The 19,955-nt window shown below is 37.4% G+C and overlaps 1 protein-coding gene across 1 annotated transcript in view; it reads left to right on the top strand.

Annotated features, from left to right (window-relative positions):
- LOC139687560 (serine/threonine-protein kinase 32B) overlaps nucleotides 1-19,955 on the top strand; it is a 538,955-nt gene that overhangs the window by 152,230 nt on the left and 366,770 nt on the right. Inside the window, exon 3 of the mRNA XM_071584772.1 lies at nucleotides 7,252-7,417. Within this exon, the coding sequence (XP_071440873.1) occupies nucleotides 7,252-7,417 (166 nt within the window). The remainder of the gene's footprint in view (nucleotides 1-7,251; nucleotides 7,418-19,955) is intronic.

Raw genomic sequence — 19,955 nt, 5'->3', positions numbered from 1 at the left:
GTTCACTTCTTGTTTTAGAATTTTTGATCTTGATTTGTGTTGGAAAAATGAGAGGTGTTTCTTTAGGGCGAACGAGTAAGTGAAGAGATACGCTGATCTTTGAATAAAAATATTTGAGACAATAAAATATCCTAACTCTGACGTAAAAACTCGGTTCGTTTTACGATCGGTGAACATTTTCCTCGTATTTCGCTTCCTTTTACGCCTTGCGACGGGGTATGTTATCATTAGCACGCTCCACAATATATGCAGTTCGTCGTGGGGCCTTGGAACTCTATTTTCCGACCCTGCGCTGCCCTCCGTATGTCTTGTTACGGCGCATTTACCACAAACCGTGTCGAAAACCAGTCGGCATTATTCATCGTGACCGCAAACCGAAGGCCACATTCCACCGTGCTCACTTTGATATCGAACATTCTGTTTGCAGGTCATGCTTGCAGCTCATACATTGCTTCTATGGTGATTTTAGTAATACCTGATTTATAAACTACCAAAAATCATTCTTTGTGTAAAATTTCCCGGAATACTAGCATGCTGGGCCGCGGAAACCAACCTGCTTTATCTATTCTACAGAAATTAGAAATCCGATAATTCACATCTAATTAAGAGGAAATTGTATGCATTTCTTGGAAAGATCCTCAAATTTCCGAAAGTATGGCTTCGTTGAATTTTAATAATGTTAAATAGCTTAAGGTGAGAGACGTTCTTCTGCGATAATTCATCCAGGAATGAAAACTATTCTAATTTAGAAATGATATTTTTTACGGTTCAGGAGCATCAGAGCTTCGTTAGCATTGAGTGTGCAGCTTCAGGGAGATTTTTTGGGCTGTATCCAAATCTTTTTCATCCCATCAAGGCCGGAACCATCCACCAAATCACTCGAGTGCTCCATCTGGTCAATTTCCCTCTCCCTCTCTCTCGGCATCTACTCTCCGGCCGTCGATGGTCGTAGAAGTGAGGAATAAAATCGACTGGAAAGAGCTGCGTAACGGCTCCATGAACGCACATGATTACGCGTTACTTCCGCAGGAGTGGAAGCACTGGCTGCCGCCTGTAGAGCCCAATAAAATTCCGCTAAAAATATGAAGTAGCGCCCGAATAACTACTCTCAAAATACGAAATCAGCTGGAGCGGGGGGCGGGATGATTCATCAAAACCATTTAATTACAATCTCTCTTCCATTAAAAAATGCTTTCTAATTCGTGATTTGGTACTTCGAATGAATTATTTCCTTTTTTAATGCGCTCTCTGACTAGTTGATTCATTTTTCTTATTTGTGAATGGCGTACCCTTACAAATTTTTTTCTCGGCCGAAATAGGGTTGTTTTTAGAATATCCCAGCTGACACTAAATCCCTCCAAACTCAAGAATAATGGGAGAATTGGGGTCCATGTGTCGTAGGGTGACGATGTCTATTTTTATTAGAGTAATTATATCTCTCCAGAAAATCTCAAACGTAATGTAACGTAATAATATACACAATTCTTATACGACTGACTTCGATATTTTGATAAATGAAAGTTGTACATTCAAAGTCCATGTGTGACGTGGTTGTTTTTTTCATTCGGATTTAGAGACGATAGGCAAGGATAGTTTATCTGCGGGTCGAATTTGAGTGGATGAATGGCAAAAATGTCACGTGCGAATTGAAATAACATCAAGAATAACTGTTATAGGAATTCACGGCAGAATAGTAATTATATCAATTATTTTTACCGAATGAGGATTTTCAGGAATTGGTGGAAGGATGGAGGAAAACCTGACGTCATCATTAACCTTGACTGTCTTAGCGAAAGGCTCCATAGGATCACAGTTTTACAGTATCATTATGAGGGACGATATACTACCCTTGAAATGCTCCCCAATTACCAACTTCAGCAAAGATCGAGAAATCACCAAAAAATTCTTCATTAGCGTGGATTTAACTTGGGGATTTTGGTTGGGAAATCGGTGTCAAAGCACCGTACTAACTCGAGTTCCGTTACTACCGGAATCTTACGAATGCCATTCAAGTACAATTTAGCACCCAGAGCATATCTATCAATCTTGATATAGGTTTTCCTATGAACCATCTCGTATTTGTTGTTCTTATCCGTATGAAGTCAGATAATATCGTTAAAATGAATCTTATTCCTTTGATGAATAAAACTTTCTTGTGTGTGATAAATGGTTTACACAATTAGAGCATCAAGTCTGTTATCACAGTATCCGGCATTTTGGGAACTCTCAAATGGGTATGAACTTGAGAGAGGTTTTTCAATCTGCTCTTTTAACCTTCATCTCGGGAGCTTGAATGATCACACATTTCCAAATACCTGTTGAAAAACCGGTCAACTGAGATGAATTTTCTATTGTAAACTCCGGCCGCATTATTCGAATGAGCGTTAACCTGTCCACATAAATACACTATGGCATTGTGTGCTCTGGAACATTTATCTTAAAACTGTACTCAGTCTCCCGGAATGTAAGTCTGTGCGGTACGCAAACATTTAGTCATCCAGTGACGATTTAGACGTCCCGCTGGTTTTATGACTTAACTGGGAGACGACTGGCACGCCTAACTGATCGGTTCAGGCATCCAAGCGGAGAATTCCATTTGCCGAGACCGACGGCCTTGTCCGTCAAATAATAAATGTCGGCGGGAGCGATTCCTTCCTCTCTCTATCTCTCTTTCAGTCCCCAACTATTCTCCCAATCGCCATTTACCATTCACCTCCCTTCCGGGATGTTTCCTCCCCTCAAATTTCTTCACGCTTCATTCGCCCGATGATTCGTAAAAAAAGTCCCGTTTCCCGTCCTCATTCCTATTCCTCCTGGCTCTCCAACTTGCTTTAGTCCCCACCCGTTTTTCACTCTCGGACTTCCTTCATTTTCATCTATAACCTTCTGTCCCCTTTCTCCGAACATTCCCTACCGCTCTCTCCCAGTCAGGTCGTGGTTTTTTTTCAACCCCCTCCTGATGAGTGCCCACAGTCGTGCCCTATCGGAATGAACTCGAGTGGGTTGACTGGAAAGGTTTTTGGGAAAGGGGAGAATGAGAGGGGTACTGGGTTTTGGGTCGCATTCAGGAATCGTTGCCTGGAGACGGAATAAAAGTGGTGGCATGTTGGTTTGAAGAGGGGGGGGAGGGGTATATTGGGGGAAGGGTGAAGTGTGGACCGGGTGCAAGTTTAGAGGGGCGTTGCAAGTGGGGATTTGGAGTGTGGAAGTGGGTACTGATGTCGCGGGGGGGTGGGGTCGGGAGGGATGGTTAGAGGGTTGTGAGTGGACTCGTAGTGGGACGGTGGTTATTTTTTTGAGGAGGGTTTTTTTGCGCGGCAGGAAAAAGCCCCGCGTCAGCGTTTTCCAACCCTTGAGCGAGTGAGTGGAAGTCGACTCTGGAGACTGAATCCTCGCTCGAAATTATTTTTCATTTTCCTCAACGTGAGATATCGTTTTAATTTACGGCGCCTTGTTGAAGCCAGGTGGATTCGAAAAGCTGCCATTAATCGTCCATTAGCCAAACACCCGAAGGTTAGGTGGGATGAGGCCTCCTTCACGCGACCGGACGACGCAGGTCACAATGCTTCCTTGCGGGAAGAAAGTATGCCGTTTTATTTTTATTTGAAAAAGTAAAATATATTATAAATATGATTGTTCTGAATAATTTCGGTTGCATACAATGTAGTTTAACGTAATGTGAAAAATATTTTTAAATAGGTAAGTATGCTGCCATAGCCCTAATTATGAAAGAACATTTATTGCTTAAAAAAAGAAAAAAAATATATTTTGTCTTCCACTTGTAAATATATCAAATAAAATGTATGCAAATGGGATATTATGAATTAGCCAAGGAGAAAAGGAAATAATAATAATAATTAATTAGCCATCTACTACATTATTTGTTATAGAGACACATTTGTGGTCCATTACTGGATGGTCCTGTGAAAGATAAAGTTGTCCTAGTATTAAAGTTTAAATTGTTCGGCGACATGATATTGACACTTCAAATGCCCTTGAGTAAACACCTCATAATCGCAATCGGTAAGAATATGTTTATTATCTCCTAAATGCAGGCCTAGTTTTAAAGCCATATAGTTCTCTTCATTGCTGTTTATTTCAATTTCAGCCAGAATGCCCTTTATGTAATACAGTGACGTAATTTTGCGTATATGTAAGTATTTGATTTCGTCTTTTTGTGTTGTTCTTTTTATACTTGTTCTTGTTTTCGAGATAATTGGCTAATTTTTCTAGAAAGTTTTAATGCCTCAAAACGTGTCCAAGAACTTTAATTTCCCTTTTCTACCACGATTTCATCACCTATGTCCTCTTTAACTTCCCTTAGAACGTCTCTGCTACTTTTATTATTTGCCAGCTTGCACCTGTCATTCTTCTCCATCGCTTTCAAATGGCCCGTTTCTATATTTCCCATCGTTCCAGTTTCACAACAGTATTACAAATCGTTCCGAATAAAATATACCACGAAAGAGTTTCTAATTTTTAAAATCATTGGAGAATGTTAGTTCAATTAAAGCTGCCCTAATGAAATTATCACTAGGCATTGCGAATCTACCTTCTAGATTTATACACCATTGATTTTAAATTATTTGTTCTGAAGTACAATATATTGTTTGCATTCATCTGATGGATGGTTTTTGACCTGTGACAGCATTGTCGTAGAAAATAAAATCAGTAAATTAAAATTTTAATACTTCTTTAGTAATGAAAATCCAAATCCACAAATTGCTTACATTCGTGAGAATACTCGGCCTCCGCTTTACAATGGAGTTTAATTTTTCGTCTCATCTGTCTCAGCTTAAATCATCTGAAAATAAGTTAAGACTGCTAGAAGGCCTGGCCATTTGACTGTCACCTATTGAAACCAATTATTGATCAAAAGTCAAATATGAATTCTCTTTGGTCGGTTTATTATCATTGAAATTGTTCATGTTTCCTTGTGCTCCCAAGTTGACATGTCGTCAGTCTGGTCACACGGGGCATTTTCATATCATCTGTACATGATTTGTATAAAAGGTATGGGGAAAATATTCGGAAAAAATAGATGTATTTCAGATATTGCTACGATGCCTCAAAATTATTCTGAGCACATCCCTTGAGCGTCGACATACTTTTGCTAGCGCCTTTCTTCGACTAGATGAACCGCTGATAGACCGATTCTGAAAGGTGCTGAAGGGTACGCGTTTAAGCTTCTTTGAGGCACTTAGGGTCCCATGGTGGTGTCTTTTGAGGGAGGACTTCACTTTTGGGAATAGAAAGTAGTCTGCTGGTACCAAGTTGGCGCTATCAGGGGGTTGATGAGTCGTCACGATGCCGTTGCAGAGCGTTTTTGTAAGCAGACACTCGACTCTGCTCCTGATCATCCGTAAGACATTCGGGGCGAGTTTAGTGCAGATCTTTTGCTTCGCCAAAGTTTCAGTGATAATGGTGTGTCTTGTCATCTTATCAATGCCGATATAATCTGCAATCAAACGCGCAATCAACTGACGGTCTAAATTTAGCCCTTCATGCACATGTCAGGAAAAATATTATACCGACACTTTTAATACAAATCTTGTCTAAAGAATATTTATGTTAGTTGACGTGTTGAAAAAGCTATTTGCAACATAATATCAATGTTTCTTGGAAAATGCATTCTTTGTGGGAATTAAAGCATTATTGACTTTATTCTATCGGTAGAAGAGTAATAACTGTTATAATTTTGACCATTTTGACTACCCTTCCGTGGACATCCATATTAAATCTAATTGGTATTTCTAGTAAATATATGCGAGTATTTTGTGTATTACCGAATCGAGGGTTGATGGATGTTGCAAGTACACAGGATATTCACCGATGTGTGACCTCATACTCACCGTTGACCCTATTACAGGCAAAGCAGTAACTTATTACGATATGCCAATACTTGAGGTGAGATTAAAACCGCGAACCTTGATGTAGCCAGCGACTGCGTTGGCTTCCAGCCTAAGTAAGTCATCTCAGTTAATAAAATTTGAATGAATGAAGCGACTATATTAAATTTACCTTTCCTGACCGATGTGAAATCATAAATTTAGTGGAATTTGTAAGAAATTAGTTAGTTGAGGATGTTCATTGTTCCTCGATGTTTATTAACCTCGACCATATCGGACTGTAAATCAGTCGATAGCCTCAGACTGTATTGAACTACCTAAGAATGTATGACTAAATTAGATGAAAACGGTCACTGGCAGTAATTTTAGGGTTGCAGACATCTATTGAAAATAGTATTCAATAAAAATATTTTAACATGAAGATATATGATTTACCGCAACGTGCCACAAAGAGAACATATTTTTTCTATTAGCAGAGTTTTCTGCCTTAAGCGTCTAGCAACGTCCAGTGATGCACCCGCAAAATATTTGTTCCCTTTTTTCTAGCAATTAAGGTTCCTTCGCTGAGCATACATCCTACCTGGAAAGCCTGTGTCTAATGACTTTTATTTCAAAATATAGTAAATTAGGATGAATAAAGTAAGCATATCTACAAATAAATGGAAAGCTTAACGTATATTAGTTAATATGAGATAAGTTATTCCTTAAACTGGAAATATGATTACATCATCGTTCAGAATATTTAATTTTTATAGTTATTTTTAAATATCGTGTGTGTCCTATATTGTTTAAAAATAGTTAATCTATGGAGTAACTATTCAGTTTTTATTATTCTCGCGCGCGTGTAACGTGGGAGGGTTTTGCATTGAAAACCCTATTTATGAATAAGGAAGTTCCGTAAACCTTGAATTGACATCACGACCTTTTTAAAACTAATTTTAACCGTAGAATAAACGTTTCTCCTCTGAAAAGTTGAAAAGTTGTCACCACCATTGAAAAATTCAATTTCTACTGTGGTAGAATGTATCTTTAAGACGGTAGAAACTTAAACTGTAATGACTCCGAAAGGAATCTCCCGAGTAGATAGACCATGACCCCAGTCTAATTATACTTGCTTAGTTGGACTTCAAATTTAATAAAATTGATGGCTACTCTATACTACGGAAATATTTCATAATGGCCGTAAAACGTGAAGGTGGAATATTTCTGTAACTTTACAGAGATGAATAAGCGTTGATGAGGAATACGTACTATATACGTACTTTACTGCATTATATTCCCTTTAAACGTTTTGGCCATTCCTGACAAATTTTGAGCAGCAGTAAAATATCCTCCTTAGGTTGCGGATTCACTTAGATGTATCCAATTTGCTAATGAATAAACAAAATCTTCTGATCCACAGGTGTGTATCGTGCAGAAGAAGGATTCCAAGCAAATGTTTGCCATGAAGTACGTCAGCAAACGCCAGTGTATGGAAAGGGATGCTCTGAGACACGTAGCGAGGGAGGTTGAGATCCTATCCACGCTGGAGCACCCATTCCTCGTCAACCTCTGGTTCTCATTTCAAGGTGAGTTCGAAGTCGTTTTTTTATCATTAACTGGGATGCTTGGACAAGGGTTTAACTTCTTTCGACATATATAGTTTTTGTTAGGTGTTTCTGCTTAAAAATATTTCGGTATGCTGATTTTTTTGGAAGATTAGGGGAAGGACAATTTATACCGTCATATTCTACTCTATACAAATGAACTCAACGTTTCAAATTCCATCTTTTACTCTTTATTCATTTATTTTCCTTTATTATCTGTTCTCGTTGTGCTAAAGTCAATGAGAAAATGTATTTGAATGTCGATTATGATATTTTATTAATTATGACTTCATTTTTGTAAGTTTGGGATTGGATTTGTCATTTTGGAGTTCAGTTATTTTTTATTTCATTTCCATAAATATTGCTTTAATCATTTACGTTTGCAACTGTTTGAGAAAACTTTCACCCCCAATAATTAATGTGTGCCCCGCTCTGTACTTCAAATCAGTTCACAATTTTAATATGGAAATTACGACATGGAGTGACGTCAATAATTAATTATTTTAGGATGAAATTTATTTGAAATATGAATGTTTGCGAAATTATACCAAAATTTTAAAATTTAATTTCATTCTATCAGGTAATTAATGCTCTTTATATGGACTTATTCTCCAATTGAATATAACGTTTAGCCATTCGTAAAAAAATTTACGATCCCTAATCAAGTAAGAGTTAGTACTGGCATCATGGTTATAGAATTATTAATGAAATGAGGGCTGTATTTGAAATTAGATCTTTAGGATTATAAAAAAAAAAATATTCCTGGTGTTTGCTGCAATTTTGGATGCACCTTTTGTTGCAAATGAAGTTCATAATGCTTACATAGGTATTATGGTTTTTTATAAAAAAGTAGTCATGGAAAATACTCCTCTTCCCATAAAAATTCAAATTTTAGGCGGGAGAAGTTCCTTCTTAGGTATACTTCGAAGGAGTTAATAATTATTTTATTCTGAAAAAAATATTATTGAAATTCTGCATTTTTTATTGTAAGTACGCTTCCTTTAAAGAAAAACGATTACACTCACCAAAAGGAACTGCAGAGTATTGTATTTAATTTTTGTTAATTTTTATTTTAAATGGAAATGTTGCAGTGTTTTCACAGCGTTTATATGATTCTGACCTCGTAGGAAGTAGGCATTTAGTTTGTTCGTCTTTACATTTATTTTGTCTTCGTGAATCGAACATCATATGGATATGAAGATAATTTTGTTAAGCCTACTTTTGCGCGAGGTTCGGTGACGTTCCTTGATGACGAAACTTTCATTAACTGTGAGATGAGCCAAATCTGTTGACATTAACACATTGAAACGACTTCCTCGTGCGCTGAGATACACAACGCAAATCTTCACTCTGTGTGTCTGAGGAACTCCTGCACCTCGATGCCATCGTGAATTATGTGTCTCTAATGCTTCGGAGGAGGGAGGTGGTAGGGGAAACAAAGAGGAGGAGCAGAAGCAATGACGTCAAAGCGTTCGAAGAGGTTAGGCTGTGTTGTTTTATTGCAGGTGTCAGGGCGCAGATTTTTGATCGCTCAATAAGGAGTTTCTTCCAAAAGAGGACGTAGAGGTTAGCAGTTGGGTATTTAAGGCGCATATCGTAGCAATAAATGCGCCTGTTGGTGAACCCAGGTAATATCTGCAGACTTTTAAAAACGAACAAGCTTCTCTCAATGGCGATTCATTACGAAGTCTTAGAGTACGTATTTAGGTGTTCATTTGACGGTGAAGTTATACACCGTTGCCCTTTCTTTGTTATCCATCGTATCTTTCGTCAAATGGAAATAATGCCGAGATGGTAAAATTGATGGGTGACCATTTCATAATGCTCGTGCAATTGTATTAAATGGAGTGATACTAGCTTATTTGACAGGCATTATATGTTATGTTAAGTCAAAAATAACTGAAATTAATTGCAATTTTCAGTATAATGAAACTCTTGATTCGTATGAGAGTGTAACTCATTGAATTGTACCTTTTGTAAATATAAAAAAAAATATTATCCTGCTAGTGGTTGTTTAGTCCAGTTTAGAATTCTACCAGTAAGCAAGTCGGGAAAGTGGTATTTGCTTTTCAGGGAGTTTTTAAATTTCGTCCAGTTTGGGTTTTTTTTTAAGATTTCAGATGCATTGAGATTATTTAAGTATATGAAATATGTATGGAAATAAACCATTCCGCTAAAAATAATATTTTTTGGATTAGAGAGGGTCGAGGATATGATGGGTGTTTGAACGTGGCAGGCAAAACTGATCAAATAAATTTTAGTCTGTCCCTCAAAATCGTATTTTACTAAACCGTTGACGTTTGAAGAATCCAGGATATTAATAGTATTTTGTGTTACCGTCTTAATATTTTAACGTAGAGTTATCAAATACTGATAAATAAGGAGAAGATTTTAACTTGGCCAAGGGGGGATATTAGCTATTCACGGCCAACACAATAAAACATTACAGTCACGGTGAACGCCGTGTGTGTATGCAACGTACATTACACAAATGGGGTTCCGACGGTATGTACCCAAGGATCATAATATAATATTTTTTCCTGACATGTCTGCAAGTTGTAGCGCGCTCGTATCACGCAGGTACGGTGGGTTTTGATCTTCAACACTCACCAATCGCCGGCGAGCACTAGATTAGGATGCATCGCATTTGTAGTGGACCCTAGTCGAGTAAATCGGTGGAAGCGCAAAATGCAGGGAACGATTGAGCAGTGAGAGGGCGGAGGGCGTGGAGGGCGAGCCACGTGCTGGACGGCCGTCGACATCAAGAACCGACGACGACGTGTAGCGTGTGCCTGAAGTGCTAAATTCAGACGGTCAGTTAACCGTACCCATGATTGCGGATTGCACAATTTTATTTTTGTGAAGATCTTCCCCATTTCGCGTGTCAGTAACTTTCGACCGGCTATTCCAAAAAAATGTTATATTTTGAAAACTTGACCACAGTGTCAATGACGGTCCACATGTCTTTTTGTCCTTTCGCATAGATCGCCACATGAGCAGTAATTTTTTCAGTGTTGGGGGTTTAATTCCTTTGTTTCTAATGCTGTTGATAAGAGGACTAGAGGATAAGAGGACGAATATTGATTAGAGGACACTGCGCCAGAAGATAATTGGAGGAATTTACCAGTTATAATTATTGATGTGAAAGGATAAACTTAAATCCATATTTAATCAATTTAATCTATTATAAGGCTCGTGAGTGACTGAAGATGATGTTTGGCCAACGTAGTAAACGATGATGATTGCATTAAGAAATTTTGTTTTTCATTTTTTAAGCCTAGTATAATAGTGAAATTCGCTTCAGAGACTGGTCTAATAAAGACGAAATATGCCTCGTATACGATTACATGAATGTTATAAGTGAATGAAAAGGTTTTTTTAACCTATTGGAAGTTCATAAAAATGTGAAAATATAAAGTTTAATAACGTTATAGCTTTAGGGTTTGGACTCGTTTTTAAAACTTTTATGTAATATTTTGTGATGTTGATATACCAGTCATTGCGAATAATCGATCATTTCACAGCAACCAGGCACCGAGTCAACATATTCATGCTCTTAATTTTCTTGTAATCCCTCTTTTGAAATTTCTGCCTGAGAAAGATCTGGAATGGATTACTTGTTGCTTTATAATTAATACCTCGAATTGATATTTTGGAATTTTTTTCATGCTTCGAACAATTGTTCTGCATTTTACACCATTCTCCCCATACTGGTAGATTAAATTAATACGTAATTATACGATATTAGCATTGAAATGTAGGGGGTTTAATAAAGAATATCGAGTCATTACTGAAATTTGGGTATTACATGTTCCTGGAGTACTCCAAGTGGCGGAGGGAAAGAAACGTTCTTTCATACGTTTACGCATTAATACCCAAAGCATTAGGCAAATTATGCATGATTTGCCCCAAAATATAAGTAGAATAAATCAGAGGGAAACTTATTTCAGATCAAAGTGCAAATTACTAAAACTCTTCAAAGCAGTACCATTGTGCATCAACACACCGATGTCAGCGCCTCTGCCACGCTTCTGGTACGCTTCCTGGAAGGTATCGATGGGAATCTCGTTCAGGTCGTCGTCACGGCCTTTTTGACATAATTCACTGGTCCAAAATGGTACTCAAAGGGGTTGTACTTGGATCGTACTCAGAATTATGTCTCCCAACTGGTAACTAGCTGTTCTAAATAATTTGGGTCAGTTTCACAGTGGTTCAAGAGGTCCAAGAGAAGATAGTCATGGCTAAATCTTCTGTAAGAATACAATACACTGTGGTGTTCTTAAAATTTAACTCTGCTAATATCCTGACACTTAGGGGTTAATCGGAATTGAGCATGTGTCTCACCTTTTACACATTTTCATCACGGTGTGTTGTTGATGGATGCCCAGGGCATGCCTCATCGTCAACCTTCTCGCTACCTTCCCAGAACATCTTGTGCAAGCAGAAAACCATCACTTAGGAAATTTCTCCTTCTCCATAAGCATCCTTAACTTTGATCATGGTCTCCGGACCTGATTTTCTGAGTTTAATATAAAATTTTACCGGATATCATTCCTCCAAGGAAAGTAGCATCATGCTTTTGTGACGCAACCCTTGAACAGGGGTTCAATTTTTCAGCGACCCCGCAGACTGTAACGACCCGCGGATAACTGACGCGGGTCATGTTGCTTTTCCAAGACCTCACGAATTTTTCACCAAAAATTGTCCCACTTCAGTCGTCGGTTTCGTCAGGAGAAATCTTTTTACTACATTCTACTCTTAATCATAAAGCAAGTCTTTAGGATGATCACTTTGGTTTTTTTACCGTAGGCTTTAAGGTTAGAATAGGTTTTTGATTGACCATAGCTACACGTTATTGCGTTTTTAAACCCTAACAAATATGACACAATAGATTATTATACTTGGTACCACGAGTGTAAGCCAATGAGCCACGAATTTCAGCAAGACAAACGCAGGAGCTGCTACGAGCATTTCATTGGGAACGCTCGGGACATCCACCGAAAAGACCAGGTCTCAATTGGTTTTCCTCCGTTCGAACCCCTGAAAAATTGTTTGGTTGGCCGATGTTTGGAAAATGATGATTCTGTAGGCCGAAGAGGTTACTCGTTAGCTGCGACAGCAAACAAAACACTTCTTTCTTGTTGGCTATTTGTAAAGAGAGGAGATAGGCGTCTAAAAAAGTACATGGTGAATTTATGGAAAAGTATAATAAATTTCAGGAGGTTACTCTGATTATTATTGCTCATATAGTATTCAATTTGGCGAGTTATGAATCGATCTAGCCTCGTATATATTAAATTTACTTGTTCTGTAGATAATGAATATCTGAATCCGTGATTTACATCCAAAATTACTATTCTGTTCCTTCATCTTGCTTACTTTGAATCCTACCCTCCATAACCGTCTTCAGGATAACTTATCTTCCAGTATCTCATGCTTTCACTTATCCTACCTTCCTCGAGTTTCATCAAAATTTGAATGCAGTATGAATACGATAATTTGCTAATGATCTTAGTATATGGAGAGAGCTGGATTTATTTCTCGACGCTTATTTCATTCCTCAAAGGCAAAATAAATGTTTTGGTATTATTTGAAACCATCATGGAATCTATATAAAATATAAGCATTAGTAAGCCCTGATTGAGGGCACAATATTATGAAAAAACGTTTTTCTTCGACCTTTGCGCTAGAAGTTTAAAACCTATTCATTTATACAAGGTTCCTTTTAATATCTCCTACCCAACCATATCGTGACCTTTAAGAATTTCGCTGGAATACACGAGGACTAATCGGGTATGGCCTTTGACGCGATTCCATAGCTTACCTTTGTGCCCATTGTTCGCCTTCCTCAATTTTTCTGTGAATTTGATCCTGCATTTTTTCGGAAGGAAATATTTTTTTCCCTGAGAGCCTTTAAGAAACTAACTACAACTTTTTTTCATCATCTATTCTAGCAGTTCCGCCCCTACCTGAAGCAAGCTCTTCTCATATCCCACCAGCCTTCCTCCCAACCTTTCTCCCTTTCAATATCTCATCCCAGTCCTCTATACTCTTCTTTTCTTTTCTCTGACCCGATTCTTTCCCGTTCTCTGCTACTATAACTCCCACTCCACTTCTTTGTCCTCTAATCTCCATTGCTTTCTCGAACCGGGGTATGCTTGCTTTCATTACGTGTATTGGCTCTTGTTCTGTTCAGTTTTGGAACCTCTGATTAATATTTTCACCCGATTTACTTTTTTCTTTCTTGAATATATTCTACTCTTCAAAGCCTCCTAGTGAGGTGAATTATTCTATGAAATGTATCCAGTCATACGGAATACGTTCTTTCCAAAGACCACGACATTCCTGTAAATAAATTTGATTATTTCGTTTCTTTAATTTAATGAGGAATGTTTTATGTTCATATGCTTCCCTCATTTATTTTTAAACCTATATCGGTTTCTCTGTTATAAATGGTAATATCAGCCCTCAAATTGCCTCTCTTACGTGGTGGCTTTATCTTTTGGCTTTAAACTACGTTTTAACCCTCCTTTAGGTTGCGTAATGAAATTGCCTCTTTCACTAACATGCATCACGACCCAAATTTGTCGTTTCTTTCCAGACCTACCGGAATGCTTCATATATACCTTTGATCGTACAGTATTAACATTTCAAGTTAAGGTAGTATTTCATGTTTTAAAATTATTAATTAATTTCGAACATTTTTATTACGGACACGTTTTGTTGTCCCTCTCTTCTTGCCTATGTTAAGGGCTTCTTTTTTTCTAAAGGAGGAATTTTTCATATAGCGCGCTAGTCTTTGAAGTGTTTCTGCATATTTTTTTTCACCAGCTTGGGTGAATGCTATAAAAGAAAGGAAAAAAAACCCATACTATTTGAAGTTCTATTCCAAAGAGCATATTTGAACTATCCAAAGACGGATATTGTCAAGGGCATATTGAAAAAAACTGGGAAAAAGTATATAGTTTCCAAAACGGGACCCAAATCGATGTACAATACATCGTGTAGTGAGTAGTGAGGAAGTGTAAGACTGGAAGATGCAGTAAAAACTGCATATAATTAATCTGATACTTATCCATCTCTTTTCATTGAGTTTTTAAATATGAAGTATGAATATTTGGAGATTCTGTTGCAAGGGATGTGTTTAAAGCGAAACATTTATGCACGAAGAAAATGATTAGTTTGGTCTTCAAGCACAGCTAGCTTAGCCCTGCCCTGTTACTCATAAAAGTTCCCAATATTTTTCCTATCTGAATTTCATTTATGATAATGATTTTTTTTCTCCATATCACTTAATTGGTTGTTTTTTGGCTTGAACAATGTGAATGTGGTAGTGTGTGAATACTTAGTTACTCGGACATTAATTTACCTTCACCCTGAAAAACACACGGAGAAAAAAAACATTCAACAGAATGGAGAGTGAGGTAGGAATTTATAGGGCTGGGAAAGGTGGCGTTCAAGGTAATTATTCCTTCCACGTAACTTGTTTCAGATATCATCTGGGCATCACCAAATGAATTAACCATATATTATTGTAATGCATAAGATTAAGCTAGTAATTTTTACCACCATGCTTAACTTACGACCGAAAGCTAAAAACTTTTATAAAAAGGTTTAGGATTTAACTAAGAGCACCGTATAGAGCTATTTATTAGTACTAGTGTTCAAAACATGTAATTATAGTTAACTGATTTTTTTAAATTAATTTTTGCACCGAGCTAGCAAAATTGACTATAACTTAATATGATTTGGGAAACTTACTTAAAACACATGAAACATTATTTCATTGCCCTTGAGTATTTTTGGGCAAGCTCTAGGCTAAAATTGTGTTTTCTTTTTCAAATTTAGGATACATGTATGTACACAGGAAATAATGGATTTTGATGCATGATAGCATGGCCATAGCTCTTTCTGTTAGTCGGAATGTTGCCATTAGCCATGAATGTGACCTGTACGCACTTGCGTAGCTAATCCAATTTTAAATAAGAGATACCTTAAATGTATAGATATATAGATTATTCAGAATCAGTATAGATCATTATCGCTATTAAATTTCATCTTTTCTTATCTAAACATTGCACTGGTACGGTCTTCGATAAATAGTGAAATTAAGGATAAAAAATCTTGAATTACAATGAGAACATATATTTTTAATTCTGATATCTATTAGGGATTATTTTCCATATTATCTATTGTTTAACTCTTATCAGTTATTTTATTTTAAGTTATAAATAAATACTTTTACATGAAAAAAGTTCATTATTTATCCAATTATATTCAACGAGCCTAAGATTATAGACTAAATCACCAACGGTACCAACTAAAATGTCTCCAAACCGTTTTGACAGTAATCGGAATCTAAAGCTTACAAGTCGAACTAAGAAGTATACTTAGAATATTGAGAATTCCTTACTACAATATGTTTTTGTGAAAAACACTATTATTTGAATAGAGTTATTACTAAACCTGATAGGAGTGAAAAAATAATAATATCTGAAAGAGCATCCTGTTTATGAGTTAGTTTTACTGGATAGCACACACTTAATACACTTCGACTTCATGATGGTGTTGATTTTTACGTAGAAGTCACTCTACTGCGAGGAAAATAAAATTGATTCCTTCCATTCCGTCCCATATTATCCCCGGGGCGAGGGGATATTTTGTCATTTTCTTTCCTCCTCCTCACATTTCCGACCGCAGTCCTCCCGCCGCGTCATCTGCAAACCCACCAACTCCCTTTCTGGGAGGCATCTATCCACGCTACCTTTAAGTCCTTTCCTTCTCACCCAGCTCCTCCCCTTCAGCCTCCCCTCCTCCCATAACAGCTCACTCAGCTCCTCCCCTTCCATCTTCAAAGACAAGTCTCCCTCGCACACACTCACATCCATCGTCCGCCTTCACTTCACCACTTTATTCATCTACCGCCACTTCTTTCTCTCCCTTTGCCTATTTCTTTCTATTCGTCATTTTTATTTCATTTTTTATACTGAGACAGCGCCTTCTTTTATCCATCTCTCTCGTCTTCGTCCCTCTGGGCCGCTGTCTTTTGCACCGCTGTGCGTGGTGGGACGAGCGCTCCCGCTTTACGAGCCAGGAAGGAGAGGTGAGATGAAGAAAAGCAAGGAGGTGGGTGGTCTAGGCTGTGGGAATGAGTAGGTTAGGACGTTGACGAGGTGGTCGGAGTGTTCTTTCTTTCTCTTGGGGTGATGACGGAAGTTGGAGACAGAGGTGACCGCCCACACCTTGATAAGATCCTCTTACGGTGGATGCATCTCCGGGGATTAGCAAGGGATGGGATGGGATATGAGGGGGTGGGTTGGAGTGATGGAATGGGGAGGGCTGAAGGAAGGAGAGGGGAGGTGTGCGTACGTTGTAATCCACACGTCTTGCGAGAGAAACTGGCTCTTCGTCCTCGCATTTCTCCCCGCCTCCCTAATTTCCCCCCTCCCCCCCTCGTCTCTTCCCTTCGGGTCGCCGGGTGAGTTCCTCGATCCCACTCGCGAAAAGGTGTGCGCCCCACTGTGCTGGTAATAATATCGGGAACATGAGCCCGTTTTCCACTAGGAGTTGACGACGATTTGCTCGCGGAAATTACACAATCCCCTTCGACGGGCGGGGGGGGGAGGCGGAGGAAGGGCTGCTGCGTCACCAAGTCACATTACTTTTCCAGGTACGAAGGCAATCCCGTCTTCTTCCCCCTTCTCCCGTTCCATGAATAAAAGAGGCGATCACCAGGAAGAGATTATATCTTGAATTTTGGATCCGATTTCATAGTTGAGGAACTTAATCGGTCGTCCACGCCGATGTGAACTCGGGATATGGTTAAAAAGCTATAATTTCGATGTTTTTTTGACAAAATAAAATTGATTACATTAATTGAGAGAGCTAAGCAATACCAAAAATAACAAAACTGTATTGGTGGTAACATTTGGATTGGAAGCAAATGACATTGATATGAATTTGAAAAATTAAGGACGAAACAAATTCAATTAATGAAAATTTGAATATAAACGATTTTATTATAAAGATCACAAAAGTTAGACACCTATTTATTGAAACATAACTCGTTCAAACAGCCCTTTCTTATATTTTGAAAGATTTGAAGTGTTTTAAAGTAATAGCTCAACATGATATTTTTTTAAACGTTCAAAGTCCCTATTAAATAAAATATATTAATATTTATCCTTCTTTATTTTAATTAAATAAATATATTTAATTTCTGCTTTCTTTCCTTATGCATGCATTTTCCAGCTATTTAGATACGGAAATTATTTTTTTTCTACTTTCTTAACATGGCGAATATGGCGGTGCTTTCATGAATGTGCGCTTTAGTTTTGGAATAAAATGTTTGTTCAAGTGAACTCAACCTCGGTCTTTATATTATACCCGAGCGCTAACCGGATACTTATGCGCAGATGCTGAGGTAAAGGACAAGGCCAATTGCTATGTTACTATTCACGTGAATTTTCGTGGGTAACTTGTAGATAATCAAGTCAAAATCACCCAGTACAGTGCTGCGCTGCGCTGTCGGGTGTAAGGTTTAAGATAGATCACATTCGTGTGAAAACATAAGAATGGCTTAAGAAATAAAAAAAATGTATTGCTAGTTTGTTCATTTTATGCTAAAGTTTGGTTCGGTTTTTAAACATAGTGACGTTCGCTTTTCCTGTTTATATTTTAGCTTGCATTTTAACCTTGTCATTTGAAATTCTTACACTTTCTAAATGTCAACTCATTTCATCCCTTCAAAAAAGGTATTCTGGCATGAATCGTTCAATATTTTGATTATTTTAGAAATTCACTTTTATTAAATCCATCACTCGCCTTTGATTATTTTAATCATTGGCGCGGCCACATTGACTAGTACTATTCTTGATATTAACTAAAAGTGCGACAGAAATGGTATTGTCGAGTAGAACAAGTAATGATTAGTCAATAGTGACGTACCTATCTCCTAACTCCAGGACCGTGGGTTCGATTACCACGTTATCAAGGTAGTTGACGGCGTCTCAGCTGGCTAAATAAAATATTATACACAAACTCACCGTGATCCCAGGGTCCATTCGCGTTAGAAATTTCTTCATAGTCGAACAAAAATATTTTGTTAGAACCAATGCCATCATTTCTTTATGTTTCTCTTTCTAGTCACAGCAGAACAGGCTAAGGCGTTTTCTTTTCAATAGTCTCAGACATATTAATTACTAATTTTGAATTGGTTTTGATGGCATGCTCATGTATGAGTTTTAATTTACTACCGTAATAAAGAAGGTTTTAGTGTCCTTTGAGCTGGACTTGCATTAAATTTGGAGTTCACGTTCAGGAGTTACACGCTTTCCTCGTCGCTTGAGGAAACTAAAGCTGCTCGTTATCTGTTCTCTTTTCCATGCCTTTACTGTTATGGTTTATGACGCGGCACTCCTACAACCCGCGGCTTTGAGTTGTTATCCTAGAATTACTCGATATTATCAGACCCGAGTTCACTTTCGGGTGCCATAAACTCATTCGAAGTACCCTTCTATGCTTACCGCGTCTTCTGAAACTTCTCCTCTCGCTCCATACGCAATTTCCTTCCAGCTTAATATTCTCTTCATTCGGCTCAGTCCTTTTCATTCTCTCCCAAAGCCGTTTTTCGATTAAAATTTTGGGCAATACAATCACTTTGCCTCTCCCTTCAAAAATGTGGTCCTTATCCTGGAAAATTTTTCCTTCACTTCAGTGGGCTTCATTTACCCTCCTTCCTCTTTTTTCTTCCTCCAATATTTCCTTTCCACCCCGGCCTCGTTCTATTAATGGTTCTCCTCATGCACTTTCCTCTCCCATAATTAAGTCCTCAAATACTTTTCTCTCCAATTCTCATAACGATTTCGCGAATTGGTGAAGTTTTTGCGAATTATAATGTTGAAACCAGAAGACTTAATTATAAGGTACCCTATGCATCCCATAATAGACTAAGTATAAATACTCTCATGATGAGGGTTTAAAAAATGTTTATTTTGTTCCTGAGTTAAAATTTTAAGCATCTACTCTTAGTGTTCGTTCTTAACCTATTTGGTATTGAAATGTGAAACATGAGGCCGAAATCATGGTATCCTAATAAGTCAGCCTCATTTTCACTTAATAATCTTTACATAAGTTGGATAAGTTTGCTTTATATATATCTATATATATATATATATATATATATATATATATATATATATATATATATCTATATATATATATCTATATATATATAGGTATAAGTAAATGTATATACACACACACATATATGTATATATATGTATAAGTATATGTATATACACACACACATATATGTATATATATGTATGTGTATATGTATATATATGTATGTGTGTGTAAATATATTTACACACACACACACACACACACACACATATATATATATATATATATATATATATATATATATATATATATAGATATATGCACGCCCATGCATACATATATACATAGTTGCATACATATATATACAGTTGCATATCAAGAAATGTATTTCTTT

The sequence above is a fragment of the Hetaerina americana genome, unplaced genomic scaffold, assembly GCF_022747635.1.
Source record: "Hetaerina americana unplaced genomic scaffold, ioHetAmer1.1.p SCAF_2, whole genome shotgun sequence".
NCBI lineage: Eukaryota > Metazoa > Arthropoda > Insecta > Odonata > Calopterygidae > Hetaerina > Hetaerina americana.
This window is presented reverse-complemented; position numbering and strand designations above follow the sequence as displayed.